This window comes from Danio rerio, chromosome 5, assembly GCF_052040795.2.
Source record: "Danio rerio strain M-AB ecotype USA chromosome 5, GRCz13ab, whole genome shotgun sequence".
In the NCBI taxonomy this organism is placed as follows: domain Eukaryota; kingdom Metazoa; phylum Chordata; class Actinopteri; order Cypriniformes; family Danionidae; genus Danio; species Danio rerio.
The window spans coordinates 71,091,385-71,110,402 of NC_141025.1; the positions used below are offsets into that span (position 1 = coordinate 71,091,385).

Here is a 19,018-nt window from a genome sequence, read left to right on the forward strand (position 1 = left end):
TGAGTAATCTGAACTCATCTGACTTCAACGTGGAGGTGTTGTGCAAGGGCTGGACGTCCTCCACGCTGGTCCAGCTTCTCATTGAATGAACTTCAATATCTCTGGCTCATAATGAATGTTTGTGTTTACCCGAAATCAAGCCTATCTGAGCGCGCTCCGTCTCACCGCGCAGAGAGAGTGAGCTCAGCCGCTACTGTTGAGAGCTGCTCAGGAAACACGTTGGCTTATCGAGAGCAGACATACTGCCTGGCCGCTAGCTGGGGGGGTTGAAGGTGGTTTCCTGTCATTCTTCTGTTCGGAGCAGTTCCCATGAGTGGGCATGCATAGAGAGCCACTGCGGAGGGAAGCTGCATCACCTGTGCGAGACTGTACTTTTACTCAAGCGCCGTAGATGTTGGTGGATGTATATGTTGTGAGCGATGCATACTATCCACGGTCTGTGTCGACTCTGCATTGAACGAAACTTACCACAGGTTTGTGTGTTTTAGGTTTTTCTGTTCGGCTTGGGTTGTGGTGATGTTCAAACTGGGGTTGAGATGTTATGGCAGGTTTGGTCTTGGATAGATTGGGAACTGTTTAAGGTTAATGCTGTGGAATACACTCAAATATGACTTTTGCTGCTTGTTTGAACTACTAAAATGAGTTAAAACAACACGATTCTTAAGTTTTTTTGGGGGGGACAACTTAATTAAATTATGTTGAATCCACTTAAATTTGTAAAAAATATTAAGTTAACTAAATGGATTTGTGTTGGGGCAACATAAACAAATTGTGTGGAACCATGCATTTGCTACAGTGTAGGGTTAAAACATGAACTATTAGTATATAGTATAGTATAAGTATTTATAGTATAAGTGTGTTGATAGTAGTATAACTATCAGCACACTTATGCAGTTGATTGATTACATTCAGAACAGCAAACATTTGTCATTAAACATTTTTTATTTTTGAATTGAAGTTGAAATTGATATGCAAATGATGCATTATTATAAAATACGAGATCATTTGCATACATTTCAAGCTCATAGATCTAAATGTTGGATGTTAACTTCAAAGCTCTTGATTTATTTTTGTTTGTGACATATTGGTGTCAAAGGTTTTTACTGTGGGGATTTGAAGTTTGGTCTATGTAAAGGCTGCTTTGCTGGTTATTTATGACTTAAAAATACATTTAAGCAAAAAAAAGAAACAAACAATAATAATATGTATTGTGAGCTACAGAAACAAATTGATGAAATGCAATAGAAGCAACAAAAAGAGATATTAATTGTGGATGTTTTCTAATGCTTTCCATTAGATTGAAAAACACTTCATTAAAGCCACAAATCTCAAAACTGACAGGTATATTAAAACAACAACAACTCTTTTTGATTCAATGATCTTGGATGGTTGACGACTCTCCAGTGAACTTTCAGCAATGGGAAACAACTTTATTTATCCTTTTGTTTCTCTGGAATGGCATTGTAAGTGGCTTTGAATAAACATATTAAATTAAATGTAAATGTAAATGATTTTACCCAAAGCCACTTTCAAAGTAATGCCATTTTACATTCTACCAACTTAAAAGTAATAGTAAAATGTCAGACCTTGACCTTGTCAGATTGATGAAGGCAGCACATTTAGTTTGCTGTGCACAATAGAAAGGATCATCCATAAGATGCATCTCAAGCTCTCCTGGGATGTATGGCTTAATCGATGAACATTAGTCAATGGTAGAAATATAAGATCTGGGAGGGAGGGCGGATGAGTATTCTTCACGTGTTGGGGGTGAGTGTCTCTGGGAGTTTTGTTGGAGATGCCCAATTTTGTTTGTTTGTATAGTATTAGGAAAGAAAGGATCTACAAAAGATTGAAGATGAGGAGTTTATTTTAGTAGTATGATTTAAATCTAATCTTAGTCAACTTTGTCTTGTTTATCTAGTTTTCTTTTGAATGAATCAACAACAAATGTATGTTAAAATAAATTTAAATTGATAATAATATAATATAATATAATATAATAAATATCAAATAATATTTTATAATTATAATATAATTTAATATCAAATAATAAAATATAATATAATAGATATCAAATAATTTAATAAAATTATAATAAAATGTAATAAATATCAAATAATATAATATAATATAATATAATATAATATAATATAAAATCAAATAATATAATATCAAATAATATAATATAAAATAATATCATATAATTATAATATAGTATAATATCAAATAATATAATATAAAATAATATAATATAATATAATATAATATAATAAATATCAGATAATATTTTTTAATTTTAATATAATATAATATAATTTAATATAATATAATATAATATAATATAATATAATATAATATAATATAATATAATATAATATAATATAATATAATATAATATAATATAATATAATATAATATAATATAATATAAATAAAATACAATTTGAAAAGACAAAACATTGTTACTAGCACATTGGGCTACTTCATCAATTGAGCTTAACAGCCAAAACCAGGCCATATTTACATTTTTCTGCGACTTGTTGTGAAACTGGGACACCACCTCACGAAATCAGGACGTCTGCTCACCCTCTTGACCTTTTGTTTAAAACTCCCTTTAAAACCGACGGAACATTTCTCATTCTCTTAAACTGGATTACGGCATAAGGTACGAGTAATATCATCATCAGAGACTACATTCAGTAATGCTATTACTTTGACCACACCATGATTACACAGGTGAATGCATTACTCGAACCTGAAAAACAAGTCTAAACAGCGGGAAAAGGAAACTTGTGGAGTTTGGATAATTATTTCATCACAGCAGTTAATGGAGCTTATAACAAGGACGACCACATCGACCCCAGAGGAGAAAAGAGGAACGCCAGTGAAAGTCCTAAAGCTGTCATCACTATTTCTCCTTTTATTCGCTCTCCCTCCCCAAACAAGCCTCTTTGTTGTTGTGCGGTCAATGTCATGTTAAATGTGAGATGCCCCCCCTTCATCCCCTCCCCTTCAACATTTCCTATTTAGCTTGGCTCCAGGTTTTGTTGACATTTTGAACTTCTACTGTCCAAATATTCGGTCTCTGCTGTTTGTCAGTGCCATGGTAGTTTTCTCTCCCCCATCATTTCCTTTCCTCTGCCAGGGAGAAAAAGAAAAGCCCCCCTCTTGATCACCCAGCAACCCTGACTAATTTCTCAGCTTGTAGTTTTTAATATCCCTGACTCTTTGGCGCTGTGGCATTTCAGTCTTCATGCTGTTGGGGTACAGTGGCACTCTGGGAGATGTTTGTATCTGGCACACACACTCACATACACACTCACTGACCCGGTTACTGTGAGGCCTTTTACACTGTACTCCTACTGTGGATGATCTGCCTTCCTGAATGTTCTGTAAAGGTTGATTAATCGGTCCATTTAAAGGAGTCTTATTTTTGGGGGTATTTTTTTTATACCTATCAAAGGCTTTTATTTAATTGAACTGTGTTTTATTTAGGTGTTAACTTCCACTTTTGATTATTTTTGGACCATTTGGTATTTAAAAGTTTGAGATTTAGAAATATATATTTTTGTGCATTTATTTAATCTCAAACGGAGTATAACACACTTTAAGAAATAAAGGAATAAATAGAGCTGTCACTGTACTCATTTGTACTTAAAGGGTCCATATTGGTACCTCAAAAGTATATATTAGTACCTACAAATTTCAAGAGGAACACTTATGTACTTTTTATGTACCAATATGTACCCCATAGGTATTAGTATGGGTTTTTTTTTTTTTTTACAAATTTGTACCTTTTTAAAAGGTACCACCCCAGTGACAGTTCGCATATTATTTCTGAGAATGCAGAAATATTATTGATGTGTTTATCAAATGTAATTTATTCTGGTAATTGCAAAGCAACATTTTTAGGCATCACATACCCGTGTTTTTTCTCACATGATCATTTTGGTACATTTTGGTTTTCCCATGGTACAAATCAGGTCCTTAAAGGCACAAACGGCAATGGTACAAATTTGTTTCTGTCTGTTACACAGTTCTGTTCCAAAAAAAGATACTGCCCCAGTGATGAGGGTTTGTACCTTCTTTGGTACAATATTGTACCTTTATTTCTGAGAGTGTAGGAAAAACAAATAGTAAGAAGTTTCCAGCTTTCTTCAAAATATCTTCATTTGTGTTTAATAAAAAAAAAGAAACTCATAAAAGTTTGTAAAAAGTGATTTAATCATTACAGATCATTTTTGGTGAACCATCCCTTTAATATTTTCATTGAAACAATTTTACAATTTTAAAAAGAATAATTTTTAAAATAAGAATAAATTATTTTATTACTACAATTTTACTATAATCCAGATACAAAATAGTGGTCCATTACAAAATGGCTCTACTAAAACCTCAACTGTAAACAGAATGTTCAAGTTACTATGAGAAAGTGTATCCCAGAGTAAGCCTGTTGGTCATGTGTGAAAAAAAAAAAAGGAAAAAGGAAAAGTCAAAAAAGGAATCATTTTCCTTTTAAATTTATTTTGAACTTGAAATGTCTCGTACGATTGTAAATCTTGTTACTTAATTGTTAATTTTTATATGTCCTAATTAATTAAAAAGTTTGTTTTTTTTTCAAATAGGATAAAAACTACCTCTAAATGATATTATGAATACATGTGCTCTTTCACAGGTGACCATTTTGAGAGGAAAAGATGGTTTTGGCTTCACCATCTGCTCTGACTCTCCTGTACGGGTCCAGGCTGTTGATCCAGGTAATCTTTTCAAAGTTGTCATGTTGTTTTTCTCTAATTAATTAAAAATTTCCTTAGAGTAGCATCAAATTTCTTTAAAAATGCTTGATTATAGCGCAGGAGACTTGGTATTCTTAGTATTTTAAAGTTTTGAATTGCAGACTTTTTGGGGATTTTGGTAAATCATCGTTTAGTTAGAAGAATAACGATACCAGAAAAGATAGTTCTCAAGAATTAGAATTGTCCACACGAAAAAAACAACGCAATGTCATGGCAATTCGTAACTTTTTTATTTAGTGGCTAATTCGTGTAAATTCGCACGATCTAATTCGAACAATTTAGTACAACTTGCTCAAAAGCCAATGACAGTTGGGGTTAGGGGTGGGGTTGGATGCCACGCCTCCTTTTTAAAATCGTACGAATTAGCCACTAAAGTGACAAAACATAAAATACTTACGTTTCCTCGTTAGATCAGGCTGTAAAAAACATATAACAATAACAGATTAGCATAATTGGAATAAGGTTAAAAAAAATGTTTTTTTCTAGCTGATGAATGAAAAGAACTGTGAAAGCGAATCAGAATCCATTCTTTTTTAAAGAGGTGGATCATTTAATAAAAATTTGAATAAAAAAATGACAATGTTGTTTTCTAATGTGGATGCTAGTTTTGGTTTTGGTGCATATAAGCCTTACTATTGTTAATTCATTATGTTAAATTTCAGTACAAATCATTGAGCTTTTCTTGATGTCAAACAAATGTGACATGCCACTTTCCCTTCTGTCTCCATCTTGAGTGTGTTTGTCTGTTTTATGTAGGTGGTCCAGCTCATCAGGCCGGTTTACAACAGCTAGACACATTACTGCAGCTGAACGGCCAGCCGGTTGAACACTGGAAGTGTGTGGATCTGGCTCATGCCATCAGGTGTGCACTGTATGGATGTTTTTGTAACCTCAGGGTTTACAACACTTATTTAATCAATTCTGTCATCATTTTTTTTTTGTAATGTGAAAAACAAAAGAAGATGATTTTAAAAAGAGTTTTGCCTTCCAGTTTACGTGCAAAAAGCAATGGAAATCAACAAAACCCTTTGAACATTCTTCAAAATATCTGACTACAACACCGGTAGTGTTAAGTTTCATAGAGGGTCTCATAAGCACTAGCACACACACAAATGTACATCTCAACATGCGAATGTGTTCCTCCATATATCTTCATCGAAGTTGTTCACAATACTCATCCCTCCACAGAACTGACCCTTTGTGATGTAGTCAAATATATGAACAAAATATTTTTTTTTCATATAGTTCAGTATCTTGAATTGTCTCTGGGATAAAATCAGCTTTAAAATTTTTTATAAAATTGTAACCATTAACAAAAAAACTTGGCAGGGGGCAATGAAAGTGTTTCTGATTAATCTTCTTAGGTTTTATTTTATTTTGTAATTACAATCAACCAAGTTGCATACAAACGATGCTAAATTAGCTAAACTAAATTTGGAACATCAAAGTCACGTTTATTTGCGACAATCTCCTTATGTAATATTTTAAAGTAATGATGTTGAAGTATGGTGTTTCTCAGCAGGCACAGGACATCAACATGACATCAGATTAATGTGGTACTCCAAAGTCGTAGGGACATTGCGCTTTGTTTGGAAATGAAAATTAGGCTGACTTCAGAACCCAAAGTCAGGCTGACGTCAATGTCCAACGTCCAATCTAAATTCTGTCAGATGTTGGATTTTGGTTGGCATTCCTGACCAATAAATGTCAGTATTTGACGTCAGTATGACGTTGGTTTAAGATGATGGGATTTTGGTCACTTTCCAACAATCCTAAAATCAACTAAATATCAACATCATTTGATGTCGTTATTAGATATCAAAATAACGTTGTCCTAAGACACTGGCTAGACCTCATGATGTAAATCTAACCTAAAATTAAAATCTCATGACAATGTGTGTCTGAACAAAAGGAACATTGCAAAAATTGTAACAAAATGTTAACAAATTTAACAAAAAAAACCTCTTCATGTTTACAAATACAAGCGCAGCCGTTCAGAGGTCATTACTTGACCTACATTGGTGATTGATGTCAGAGTTTACCGCTATTTTGAAATGGACGTGTATCCTTTCTGGGAAAATTGACTGGGTGAACATCACTTTTTTGATTATACCGGTAAAGACATTCCCGATATTTACCAGTATTTCTGTGTGAAAGGAGCTAATGATGATTCTTTCGAAATCCATTTAATGGTTATTGTCAAAATTTGCAATGTTTATTTTGCTTGCACAAGTTGTTATTCTTTAAGTGAGCAATTAACATGTCCGAAGGAAAAAAAAAGTTTGTTTTGGTAAACTCAATCATTGTCTGAGCATTTGCTTCCGTTTTTTTTGGAGTGTCTCTGTTGACGTCAATTTGACAGCTTAAGCCACAATATTCTTAACCACACACCTCCTACCTTTAGTTTGCTATGAGGAAATGTTACACAAAAAGAAAGGCCCGCCCCTTACTCAATATTCTGTTTCACATGAAAGTAATAATAAATAACAGTTCCTTACATTTATATAGCGTTTTCTGGGCACTCAAGGTGCTTTACACAATAGGGGTAATCTCCTCATCCACCACCAGTGTGCAGCATCCACCTGGATGATGCGACGGCAGCCATTTTGCACCAGACACCACACACCAGCTGATTGGTGTAGAGGAGACAGAGTGATGATATGCCAGTTATGATATGGGGAGGGTTAGGAGGCCATGATGGATGGAGGCCAGTGGGCAAATTTGGTGAAACTCCTACTCCTTTTTTTTTTTTTTTTTTTTTAAATTTTTTAAACGTCATTCTGGGATTTTTAACAAACACTCGGTCCGAGCCAGGACCTCGGTTTAACATCTCATCTGAAAGACGGCGCTCACTGAGCGGTAGAGTCCCCGTCACTGTACTGGGGCATTAGGATCCACACAGACCACAGGTTGGGCGCCCCCTGCTGGCCTCACTAACATCACTTCCGGCAGCAACCTAGCTTTCCCATGTGGTCTCCCATCCAGGTACTGACCAGGCACAGCCCTGCTTAGCTTCAGTGGGTGACCATGTGAGAGTTGCAGAGAGCTAGCTGACGGCAGTACAACATACTTAAATAAAAGTCTCCGCATTATCTGGTTTATGTTTCAGTTTTTCTGGAAGACACTTCCCATTGAATTTAGGGGTATTACTAATTATTCAACATTTAAATACAAGTTAAAGAAATGGCTACGAGCTAATCAAGTTTGTAATTATGTGTAATTCTTGTTATTTATGACATTCTTATCAGTTTTTAAAATATCTTTGTATTTAAAATATGTAATTATACTGAGATTTTTCAGGTTTTTCATTTTAGGTTGACTTTTTTAAAATCGGGCAGGGGGCAAGAGATGAAAACTAGCCTAGTTACAGTTTTTCGGTTGATTATTGAGCATTGTCCCTGTTAAAATAAATCAATAAAATGTGTTTCTCTCTGCAGGAACTGTCGTAATGAGATCACAGTGGTGGTTTGGAGGACTGTGCCTATCATGAAGCCTTACTATGAGGGGCTGATTCACAGGCCTTCCTACAAGCCTTCCGGATTCGAGTCTCTCTCTTCGACCGCAAAGACTCAAAACAAAACGCCACCTTTGCTCTCTCGGCCTACCAATCACAAACAGGGCCGCCGTAAAAAAGGAAGCAGCTCTGATAATGCGGGAAGCGGCGTGGGAGAGTCACTGTGGTCTTGGACTGGCAAGCGAGAAGAAAACGACTACAAAACGCGCACCCAGACTCTCAAAGGTACCCGTGTGACATCATCGAACGGCGATAACTATATCATCCTCTCGCCTGTCAGCCCCGGAAACCAGGTTGGGATCTGAAAGCAGTTTTGTTCTGTCTAATGCTGACATGTCACTAATATGAATGGTTTGTTTGGCAGATATTGCAGCCAGTGTATTCTGACTCCAATGGGACGCTGGGAACTCTAGGTGAGACAGCCATGAAAATGTTACTGATTAATGTTTGAAAATCAGTTTAAAATGTGACATTTGTCCACATTTGATTAATCACACTGATAAATAGTCAAAAATTAAGTTGATTTGATTGATTTTGCCAACAAAAATTCAGCTTCTGTTTATCTAATGACCAGACACGTACATTGTGATCACTATGGAACATATTGATGTACAGTATATTCATTCATTCATTTATGTTCGGATTAGTCCCTTTAATAAACAAGAGTCGCCACAGCGAAAAGTACCGCCAACTTATCTTGCATATGTTTAATGCAGCGGATGCCCTTCCAGCTGCAACACATCACTGGGAAACATACACTTTCGTTCACACACATTAATTCATTCATATTCTTTTCAGCTTAGTCCCTTTATTAATCTTGGGTCTCCAGAGCGGAATGAAACGACAACTATCCCAGCGTATGTTTTACACAGCATATGCCCTTACAGCTGCAACCCATTACTGGGAAACACCCCTACACTCTCATTCACACACATATACTACGGACAATTTAGCCTACCCAATTCACCTATAGCGCATGTCTTCGGACTTGTGGGGGAATCCGGAGAACCCGGAAAAAAAAAACCAAGGCAACACGGGGAGAACATGCAAACTCCACACAGAAATCCCAGCTGACCCAGCCGAGACTCGAACCGATGACCTTCTTGCTGTGAGGCGACAGTGCTAACCACTGAGCCACCGCGCCGTCCAATGTACAGTATAATAAAGGAATAGTTAAAATATTCATACGTATTCATAACACGTGGTCAACGTATTCTGATTCCAATGAGAATTTAGGTGAGACAACCAATGAAAGTGTTTCTTATAAACGTTCTCAGGTCTCTGATCAGTTTTAAAATGTGACTAAGTTTCTGAGTCTAAGTTTCTGACAGTATGATAGCCTTAAATAAAAATGTCATGGTATCACGGTATTGTTAACTGCTGTGAAACAATTTCTTTTTAATTTTTTAGTACAAAACAACAACTTTTCCCCCATTTAACACAATATATTACATTTTAGAAAACATTTACAATATTTTGGAGCAGTAAACATGTCGGGCTACATAGTTGAAATAAACTGTTCATTTCTACTATATTCATTCGCTTCAAAAACACAGATTTCCTTACAACACATAAAAAAAAGACATTTAAAAAAAACCTTTACATATACCTTAGAAATATTTTTGCGGTTTTAATACCTGACTTTTCCAAACTGTGGTAAACTTTGAAACCGGTTATCGTCCCATGCCTAGCTTGCTCTGTAAAACATTTTGAGCTCGTTCACATTTGATTACTTACACTGATAAATAAAACACAGATTTCTTATGAAAGTGTAGATGCCCACAGAAATCCAGCTTCTGTCCATCTAATGACCAAAATCATGATTATTATGGGACATGGTTTTTTTATGAAACCTTTCAATGTTATTTTTTTTTTACTCGATGCTGTAATGTACTTTAATAATGGATAAAAGTTGAGATATTCTATTTTGATTTCACAACTGCAAAAGGGATTTTATGCACAAGGGAAGCAAATTAAATTTAAGTAAAATGTCTATTTAAAATAATTGTGAGCATAATATGTCAAAATATGGATGAAAACAAAGTATGTAATAAACCACATAATGAGTACTAAAAGGTCATTTAAAACCCATATCCGTCCTTCAAATTCATTCAATATTCAGCGCAGCATATTTGTCCCAGTGATTTAAAGTAGAAAAAGCAGTCAGTATAAACCATTTATGCATTATAATGTGACAAAAAAGTGTTTTTCTGATGCTTGAAAAAACCCTTTTTTCTTTTTATTTAATCCTAATACAGATTAGACCAATAAAGATTGTAATAGCATTATTTTTGTGTGATATGTCATTTCATAGGAAGAATCTACCAGACTAGCAGAGGACTGCAGCAGAGCCCAGACTACCTTCAGGATGGTGGCCTACAAGGCCAAGCCACCTTGTGTCGAACTATGAGCAGTAAAACCACCACCCTGCCCCCCTCATCTTACAGACAGAGCTTCGCCAACTACCAGAACTGCACCATCGTCCAGTCCCACCTGCCTCACTCCAACTATGGCACATACGTCAGTCTGGCCCCCAAGATTCTGATCTTCCCTGTTTTTGTACAGGTATTTTCAGTACATATATAAATATATATATATATATATATATATATATATATATATATATATATATATATATATATATATATATATATATATTTTACAAGATTATTTAGCTTGTTTTAAGTAAAAACTCACTTAATTTTGGCATATTATTTCTGAAAACAAGACAATATTTTTTGTTTGTCTAGTAAACGCTTCTTGATTTAGGAACTTTTAGATATTTGGACTAGAAACAAGACAAAAAGTCTAAGCAAGAAAAGCATTTTTGCAGTATATATATATATATATATATATATATATATATATATATATATATATATATATTTTCACCTCAAGATGAATTACTTGCAGTAGATAAGACTGAAGCGAATTACAGTTGAAGTCAGAATTATTACACCCCCTGAATTTTTATTTATTTTTTTCCCCAATTTCTGTTTAACGGACAGATTGTTTCCAACCCATTTCTAAACATAATAGTTTTAATAGCTCATTTTTAATAACTGATTTATTTTATCTTTGCCATAATGAGAATAAATAATATTTGACTAGATGTTTTTCCAAGACACTTCTATACATCTTAAAGTGACATTTAAAGGCTTAACTAGGTTATTAGGTTAACTTGGCAGGTTAGGGTAATTAGCCAAGTTATTGTATAATGATGGTTGTTCTGTAGACTATCGAAAAACAATTTAGCTTAAAGGGGCTAATAATTTTGTCTTTAAAATGGCTTTAAAAAAATTAATAACTGCTTTTATTCTAGCCAAAATAAAACAAATAAGACTTTCTCCAGAAGAAAAAATATTATCAGACATACTGTGAAAATTTCCTTGCTCTGTTTAACATCATTTGGAAAGAAGAAAAAAATTCAAAGGGGGGCTAATAATTCTGACTTCAACTGTACATGCAACTGTGGAAAACACCTCTGTTCAACATTTGAATTGCCATTGTGTGTAATCTACTCCTGCAAATACTTCATTTTGATTCGGTTTAAACGTGTCAACAGTAGTGCATTATCTTACAATTATTGTAGTCATTTTATCCTGTTTCTAGTCTAAATATCTAAAAAGTATTAAATCAAGATGAATTTTCTAGACAAGCGGAAAATATTGTCTCGTTTTTAGTTTTTCCTTAAAACAGGCAAAAATATCAACAAAAATAATCTTATTTCAAAGCAAAACGTATATTATTTTCCTCATCCCATTGGCAGATTATTGTGCTTGTATAAGGAAAAACTCACTTGAAAACAAGACAACTTTTTTGCTGTCTAGAAAATGCTTCTTGATTTAAGATTTTTTTTTTTATGTATTTAAACTAGAAACAAGATAAAAACTCTTAAAAAAAAAAAAAGAAAGCAGTGTACTTGTTTTTTTTTTTTGCAGTGTACTTGACTTAATTTGTACAGAATTTTTTATTTAAATATATATTTGATGATACATATTCAGAATTATGCATTTGTTTACTCAATTAATCTGAGGTTTGTTTAAAACAAAAACAAATATGTTGCTTTAACTAGTTTTAGTTGGAGTAATATATGTCACAGCACATGATACTGCAGTTAAGTTAACATTTCATGGCAGCTTGTACCGATATTTTGGCTGCTTTAAAGGCAGATGTGCTATTATTATATTTTATTAAGGATGCGTTATACTAGCACACATCCTTGTGCGAATGGCAAGACTGCCATGATGCACATATCGTGGATATAATGAGTGTTTAATTGCATTGCAGCCACTGGACCTGTGCAGCCCAGAGAGAGTCCTGATGTTGTCGGAGGAAATGATCCTTCACGACAGTAAACACATTGCTCTTAAGGTAATGCTGCTACTTACTATCCCCAGAGAGAAACGTGTTGCTCAGAGGTTGCTCTTGTATTAAGACTTAGAGAGTTTTCTGTTTTCATTAATATTCAAACTAATGAGTGAGGTTATAAATAATGAGGCATCATGAGTATGGAGATAAAGAAATAACACAGTTTTCAGTCTATTACATGGCATATGTGAGAAAATATGATCATGTTAAAGGCTCTTGGTATAGTTTCTTGTATTTTATATTATAAACGGGGGTAATTTTTTAGTACAAAATTGTCTGATGTATTAGTCTCTGTTAGGTTTTGTTACTTTGTTAGGGCTGTATTAATTTATTTACACATTTACTTCATTTTAATCATCAATTTAAGATTTATATTAATTTATGTATTCATTAATTTTCAATATAGGCAGCACGGTGGCACAGAGTACAGAGTACAATTGCCTTATAGCAAAAAGGTCGCTGGATCAAGCCCCGGCTGAACTGGTTGGCATTTCTGTGTGGAGTTTGCATGTTCTCCACACGTTTGCTTGGGTTTCCTCTGGGTGCTCCGGTTTCCCCAACAGTCTGAAGACATGCGCTATAGCTGAATTGTTTGTGTGAATGCAAGAGTGTATGGGTGTTGTTTACCAGGGTTGGGTTGCGGCTGGAAAGGCATCCACTGCGTAAAACATGCTGGATAAGTCGGAGGTTCATTCCGCTGTGGCGACCCCAGATTAATAAAGGACTGAGACAAAAAGAAAACGAATGAATAATTCATAATATAAGTTGCCGGTTCATTCCGCTGTGGCGACCCCGGATTAATGAAGGGACTAGGCCGACTAGAAAATGAATGAATAATTCATAATATTTTTACAATTATTGTATTACTTTAATAAATGATTTAAAAAATATGTATTTACCTTTTGTAAAAGCCCAGCATAAATGTTTTTGTCAAAAATCTGTCAGGGTGTAATTATTTATTTCGCTTTTAAATAGTGCTGGGCACAGATTAATCACACTCAAAATAAAAGTTTATTTTGCCATAAAATATGTGTGTATTATATATTTTTATGCTCACTCATGCATATACAAACAAAATTATGCAATTTTATTGAGCGAAAATATTTACATTGATATATGATTTTTATTATCTACAAATATATGCATGCAAGCGTGTATTTATTCATTCATTCATTCATTCATTTTCTTTTCGGATTAATCCCTTTATTAATCTGGGGTCGCCACAGCGGAATGAACCGCCAACTTATCCAGCATATGTTTTACGCAGCGTATGCCCTTCCAGCTGCAACTCATTTCTGGGAAACATCCATCCACTCATTCTCACTCATACACTACGGACAGTTTTGCACACCCAGTTCACCTATACCGCATAAATTGGACTGTGGAGGAGACCGGAGCACCCGGAGGAAACCCACAGGAATGCAGGAACAACATGCAAACTTCACACAGAAACGCCAACTGACCTAGCCAAGGCTCGAACCAGCGACCTTCTTGCTGTGAGGTGACAGCACTACCTACTGTGTGTATTTAGATATACATAAATATAGACAGTACATCCACATATATTATGTAAAAGCAAACTGTTATTTTGGATTGTTTTGGAGTTTGCATGTGATTAATCAGGATAAATCTCTGCCCAGCACTACTTTTAAATTAAATCTTTCTGTGGAATACTTTAATAAAAAATATGCAAATCTGTTTTGTTTGTTAAGCATAAGATTAATCAGGAAAAAAAAACAGAACTGCGCTAACAAAACAATTTAGGATCATGATGCAAAAAATGAGTACACCCTAATGAATGTGAGAGAAAACATAAACTACACTGTTGGATTTAACAGGAGAAATCAAGCAGGCTATTGCAAATATTACATTCAGCTGAATTTTTTATAGGGTATAGACTATTTCAATGTGGTCATGTCATTGGCCCATGAACGTTTCTTGCTTGTTTTCAAACTATTTCATAACTGTAACAAGAGGCAATTCAATCCCAACTTATTGTTAAAACAGCTATCATAACGTTATTCATCAATATGTGGCTCTTTTTGGATTTTCGGAAGCTATAGAAATTAAAAATGTAAAACCGGAGATGTGTTGGGACCATTGTTTTCGTTTACATCCCTCAAAATGGTCTATAATAATTTCTCCACCACTGTATTTGAATTATTTGTGTTCTCTTTAAGGATATTATCCTAATTTAATATTTTGGTCCCACTTTATATTAAGTGGCCTTAACTAATATGTAATTACATAGGAATTAATAGTTTGTTACAATGTACTTATTGTGTAAATACATTTATTTACTGTGTACCTATGCTTGATTAAATACATGTATGTAAATACATCTGTAGTTAACTTTTGTAATTACATTTGTAAATACACTGTTGACCATCTCTTACACCTTAACCCACCCTTAAACCTACCCATACCACCAAACCTGTCCATAACCCAACCTCTATCCCAACTCAAAAGCACCACTTGTTCTCAAATACATTATAAACACAGTAAGTACATTGTATTTATTTTTTGATGTAAGTACATAGTAGTTAAGGACACTTAATATAAAGTGGGACCAATATTTTTAATACAGCTTAAATACTATACATAGAACTATATCTACTATACATATATCTATATACTGTATATTTCCTGAGAAATTGATAAAATCGTAATTATCAAAGGTTATAATAATAATAATAATTTCCTTTTACTTCCTAACATTTCTGTGGAACCCTAGCACTCCCAGGCAGCTAGGGTTGAAGAATTAAAGAACATAAGGAAAAAAAATGTCTGTCTTTAGCCGAATATTAAAACAGAAGTTTAGTAGAACATTCCTGCTGCTCTTTGGCTACGTTCACACTGCTGGCAAATGTGGCACGAATCTGATTTTTTCCCCCTCATGTGACTCAGGTGATGACAGTGTGAACAGCCCAAACCGCATGGAATCTGATCTTTTCAGGTCACATCTGTGCCACTTTCATATGTGGTCTTAAATCAGACACAGATCTGATGGTCTGCAATGCGACCGCAGTGTGAACGGTCATGTTGGATTTCATGTGACTTTTACGTAATCTTTGAGTGACATGCGTCATCATTCTGTGCTGCAAACATCATCTACCCCTCAACAGCACAGTAGAATGGCACACAGGGCGATTACAGTATCACAGAAAGTTGGTTGTTCATGTTAAAAACGATTTTGAAGGCAAAACTGGTGCTTGTTAGCTAATCTGGTTAACGATTGAGGCACGGGTTGATCGCGAAGCCGAAAAGCTTCATGGGTGTTGCGTATAGGGGATTCGTGTGCAAAGGAGGAAGAACTTTCTATCCGAGAGAAAAAAGGGCAGGTGCTCGAGCACCCAAACCCCCCTTCTGCACGTGTCTGTTGTTTATAACGAAGTAAAATTAAATAACTCCGCAAACGGAGTAAACCAACTCCGCCTTCACAGCTCAGTTTGCGGCTGCTCATTAACCATTGATAAGTTCACTACACCATGATCAGAGCGTCATGCACAGCCGTTGTCATAAATCACAAACGATCAGTGTTTTTTTTAATCACAGGAGACTTATTTTAGGTCTCAAATGCCGAAATACACTTTAGTATTTGCAGAACAATTAGTTGTTAAGTGGCCTTAACTAACATTTACTTACACAGGAATTAATAGTTTGTTACAATGTACTTATTGTGTAAATACATTTATTTACTGTGTACTTATTTACTGCTTGATTAAATACATGTATGTAATTACATCTGTAATTAACTTTTGTAATTACATTTGTAAATACACTGTTGACCATCCCTTACACCTTAACCCACCCTTAAACCTACCCATGCCACCAAACCTGTCCATAACCCAACCTCTATCCCAACTCAAAAGCACCACAAGTGTTCTCAAATACATTATAAACACAGTAAGTACATTGTATTTATTTTTTGATGTAAGTACATAGTAGTTAAGGACACTTAATATAACGTGGGACCGAACAATCATTTACAGTTCATGAACTACACCACGGTTGTCTGTGAAAAGGATAATAATAATATAAGCATGATCTGACAACGTGCTTACTTAGGCAGCACACACGTGTGCATAATTAGACATTTTGCGTTCTCCGTAATGCACTTTTGCGCATGCGGGTCAGTTTAGGACCATGATCTGTTCACACTGCAAATCTGATATGGGCCACATTTATAAGAGCAGTGTGAACAGCCATGCAAAAAAAAAAAAAAATGATTTGAGCACTAAGCCTCGCAGTGTGAATGTAGCCTTTTTCACACATCAAAGTATGGAGAAAAATGTTTCATAAAAGTATCCTAAAAATACTTCATGCATGCCTTCCATTAAGCTGGTTAAGGAAGACATTCACATTTTATATCTGATGAATTTTTCAGCATCCATTGTTATGCTCAAAACACGTTTTTGCATTTAGTTTAACAATTGATGACTTTCAGATCCTTTTAAGCAAGACCTCCATCAGATTCCAGGAATTGGAGGTCTTAAACATCTGGGTCCTCATGTATCAACGCTGCGTACGCACAAAAACTTTGCGTACGCCAAGTTTCACGCTCAGAATCGCTCACTTTGGATTTACTAACAATGAACTGAACGTGGGAATGTGCGCAGGTTCACGGCAGCTTTCTGGCAGGCGTACGCACATTTTTTGTGCGTGTCTGTTTTATTTCCATTGGCGACTCCTAGAGGCAGTTGTGTTAAATTGCTCTCTACAAAGTGTCTGAGCCTTGCAATGGCAGCTGTTTGAGACGGGTTCATATAGTAGGTATGTAAGATTTCCATACCATACAGTTGACCAGCTAAACATTAAAGCACAATTTGCAGCGGTCGCCTGTTTTCCCAATGTAATCTGAGCGATCTACCGCACGCACATTGCTATAAAGACACTATCTGAAGATGAATTTGCATGCGTGAATCAGAAACATTTCCATTCAATAAATGTGCAAATAAAATATGATGCACAAACTTATTGATGATTCCTACTTGTCTTTCTTTTGATAAATAGTAGGCAAAATCTAATATGTAGCGGGGAAAAAAATAAAGAATTCATTAAACGCTGGATTCGAGCCGAGATTATGCTCGAACATGTCAGTACGTGATCACATGCTTCTTATGAGGTGCGCCACTGAGACTGCTAAGGATACTACAACATTTTTCAGTTATAAACCACACTATTTCTTTTTTAAATGCACTCAGTGCGATGTTCAGACCCAACTGTGTTAACCGCATCAGCTTAACTCTCCCACTCTATTTTTTTCTTTTGTTGTTAATTCCGGAGAACAAACTTGCAAATAACACCGCTTTTCTCCGGTCTACCTCTGAAAGCAGCACCTCCAATTCACATTCTGTTCAAAGTTTCTCTTTTTGCTTGATTTTGCCATTGCTTTTTCGTTGGGTTTTGCCATTAGCATAGTCATTAGCATATTCATACGGGGGAGGAGGCAGGGAGGGGTTTTGTGCTCGTGCATGTTGCGCTCAGTTTCACGTTCATTCGGATGTACAAAAGAATATGCGTGAGATTCGGCGTACGCAGTGTTTCATACATCTGAATTTTTTTCTGCGTACGCACATTTACCGCTTTGTGCGTACGCAATGTTTTAGTAAGATTTCCACGCAAGTCTTCGTACATGAGGCCCCTGGTGTTGGATAAAACACGCAGAAGCGATTCTTGTAATGTCTTGCTTGTGAGCTTTGAAGGTGACCCAGAGCCGGTGTCTTGTTTCAAGAGACTGACTATTTTGCTCGGTCAGATTTGATCTTGTTCTCATGATACCCTTCTAAAAGCCTGCTTGTCCTGAGACCTCGTTTTTTTCAAGCTGGACGAAATATTACCTTTCCTATTAGATCCATTTCAACGAACGATCGCTTCAGAAGAACCACGGGAATATTCGTCTTAATGACAGTAATGCCCGACACAAAATATGTGCTCCACATTGTGTGGAAGAAGATACCCTAATCCAAGATTTACTTTTTTTGTGGCGGCTTTAAAAGAAACCTGCGGTTTGGGAATAGCATGACCTCAGCTTCCTCGGCGTGAGCAATATTGTGCAAAGACAAATCTTAGAGAGTCACAATAGCCTCCAAAATCGACTTTGTATCTATAGCAATTCCCTTGGAGAGCCCGTCACATCTTTTGTGCTCTCTCGCAGGGCCCCCGTCCGCATGCCAGCTGACCTCAATTTTGCCTGGAGACCTGTTTGAGTAATGCAGTCAAGAGTTTCTAAAGATCAGAGTGTTTAAGAAGGATGAGCCGTACATCACTAAACACATTCCTCCAGTGTCCTAGAACGAGCGTGTGTGTGTTTCGCCGTGATTTAGATCAGCTGCTTT

The 19,018-nt window shown here is 35.5% G+C and overlaps 2 protein-coding genes across 8 annotated transcripts in view; one reads left to right on the top strand and one right to left on the bottom strand.

Annotated features, from left to right (window-relative positions):
- The window catches only part of LOC147844485 (uncharacterized), a 133,884-nt gene that overhangs the window by 107,480 nt on the left and 7,386 nt on the right, over positions 1-19,018 (bottom strand). The window lies entirely within an intron of this gene.
- The window catches only part of rgs3b (regulator of G protein signaling 3b), a 116,199-nt gene that overhangs the window by 42,683 nt on the left and 54,498 nt on the right, over positions 1-19,018 (top strand). For 4 of the 7 annotated variants that reach the window (XM_087254383.1, XM_087254384.1, XM_087254385.1 and 1 more), the window contains 6 exons: positions 4,675-4,756; positions 5,552-5,657; positions 8,233-8,602; positions 8,674-8,722; positions 10,624-10,874; positions 12,600-12,683. In XM_087254383.1, coding sequence (XP_087110509.1) covers positions 4,675-4,756; positions 5,552-5,657; positions 8,233-8,602; positions 8,674-8,722; positions 10,624-10,874; positions 12,600-12,683 — 942 coding nt within the window. Of the gene's footprint in view, positions 1-312; positions 474-4,674; positions 4,757-5,551; positions 5,658-8,232; positions 8,603-8,673; positions 8,723-10,623; positions 10,875-12,599; positions 13,149-14,077; positions 14,763-19,018 lie in introns of those variants that run through there. The other 3 variants (XR_015491974.1, XR_015491975.1, XM_087254387.1) reach the window with 3 other exon arrangements.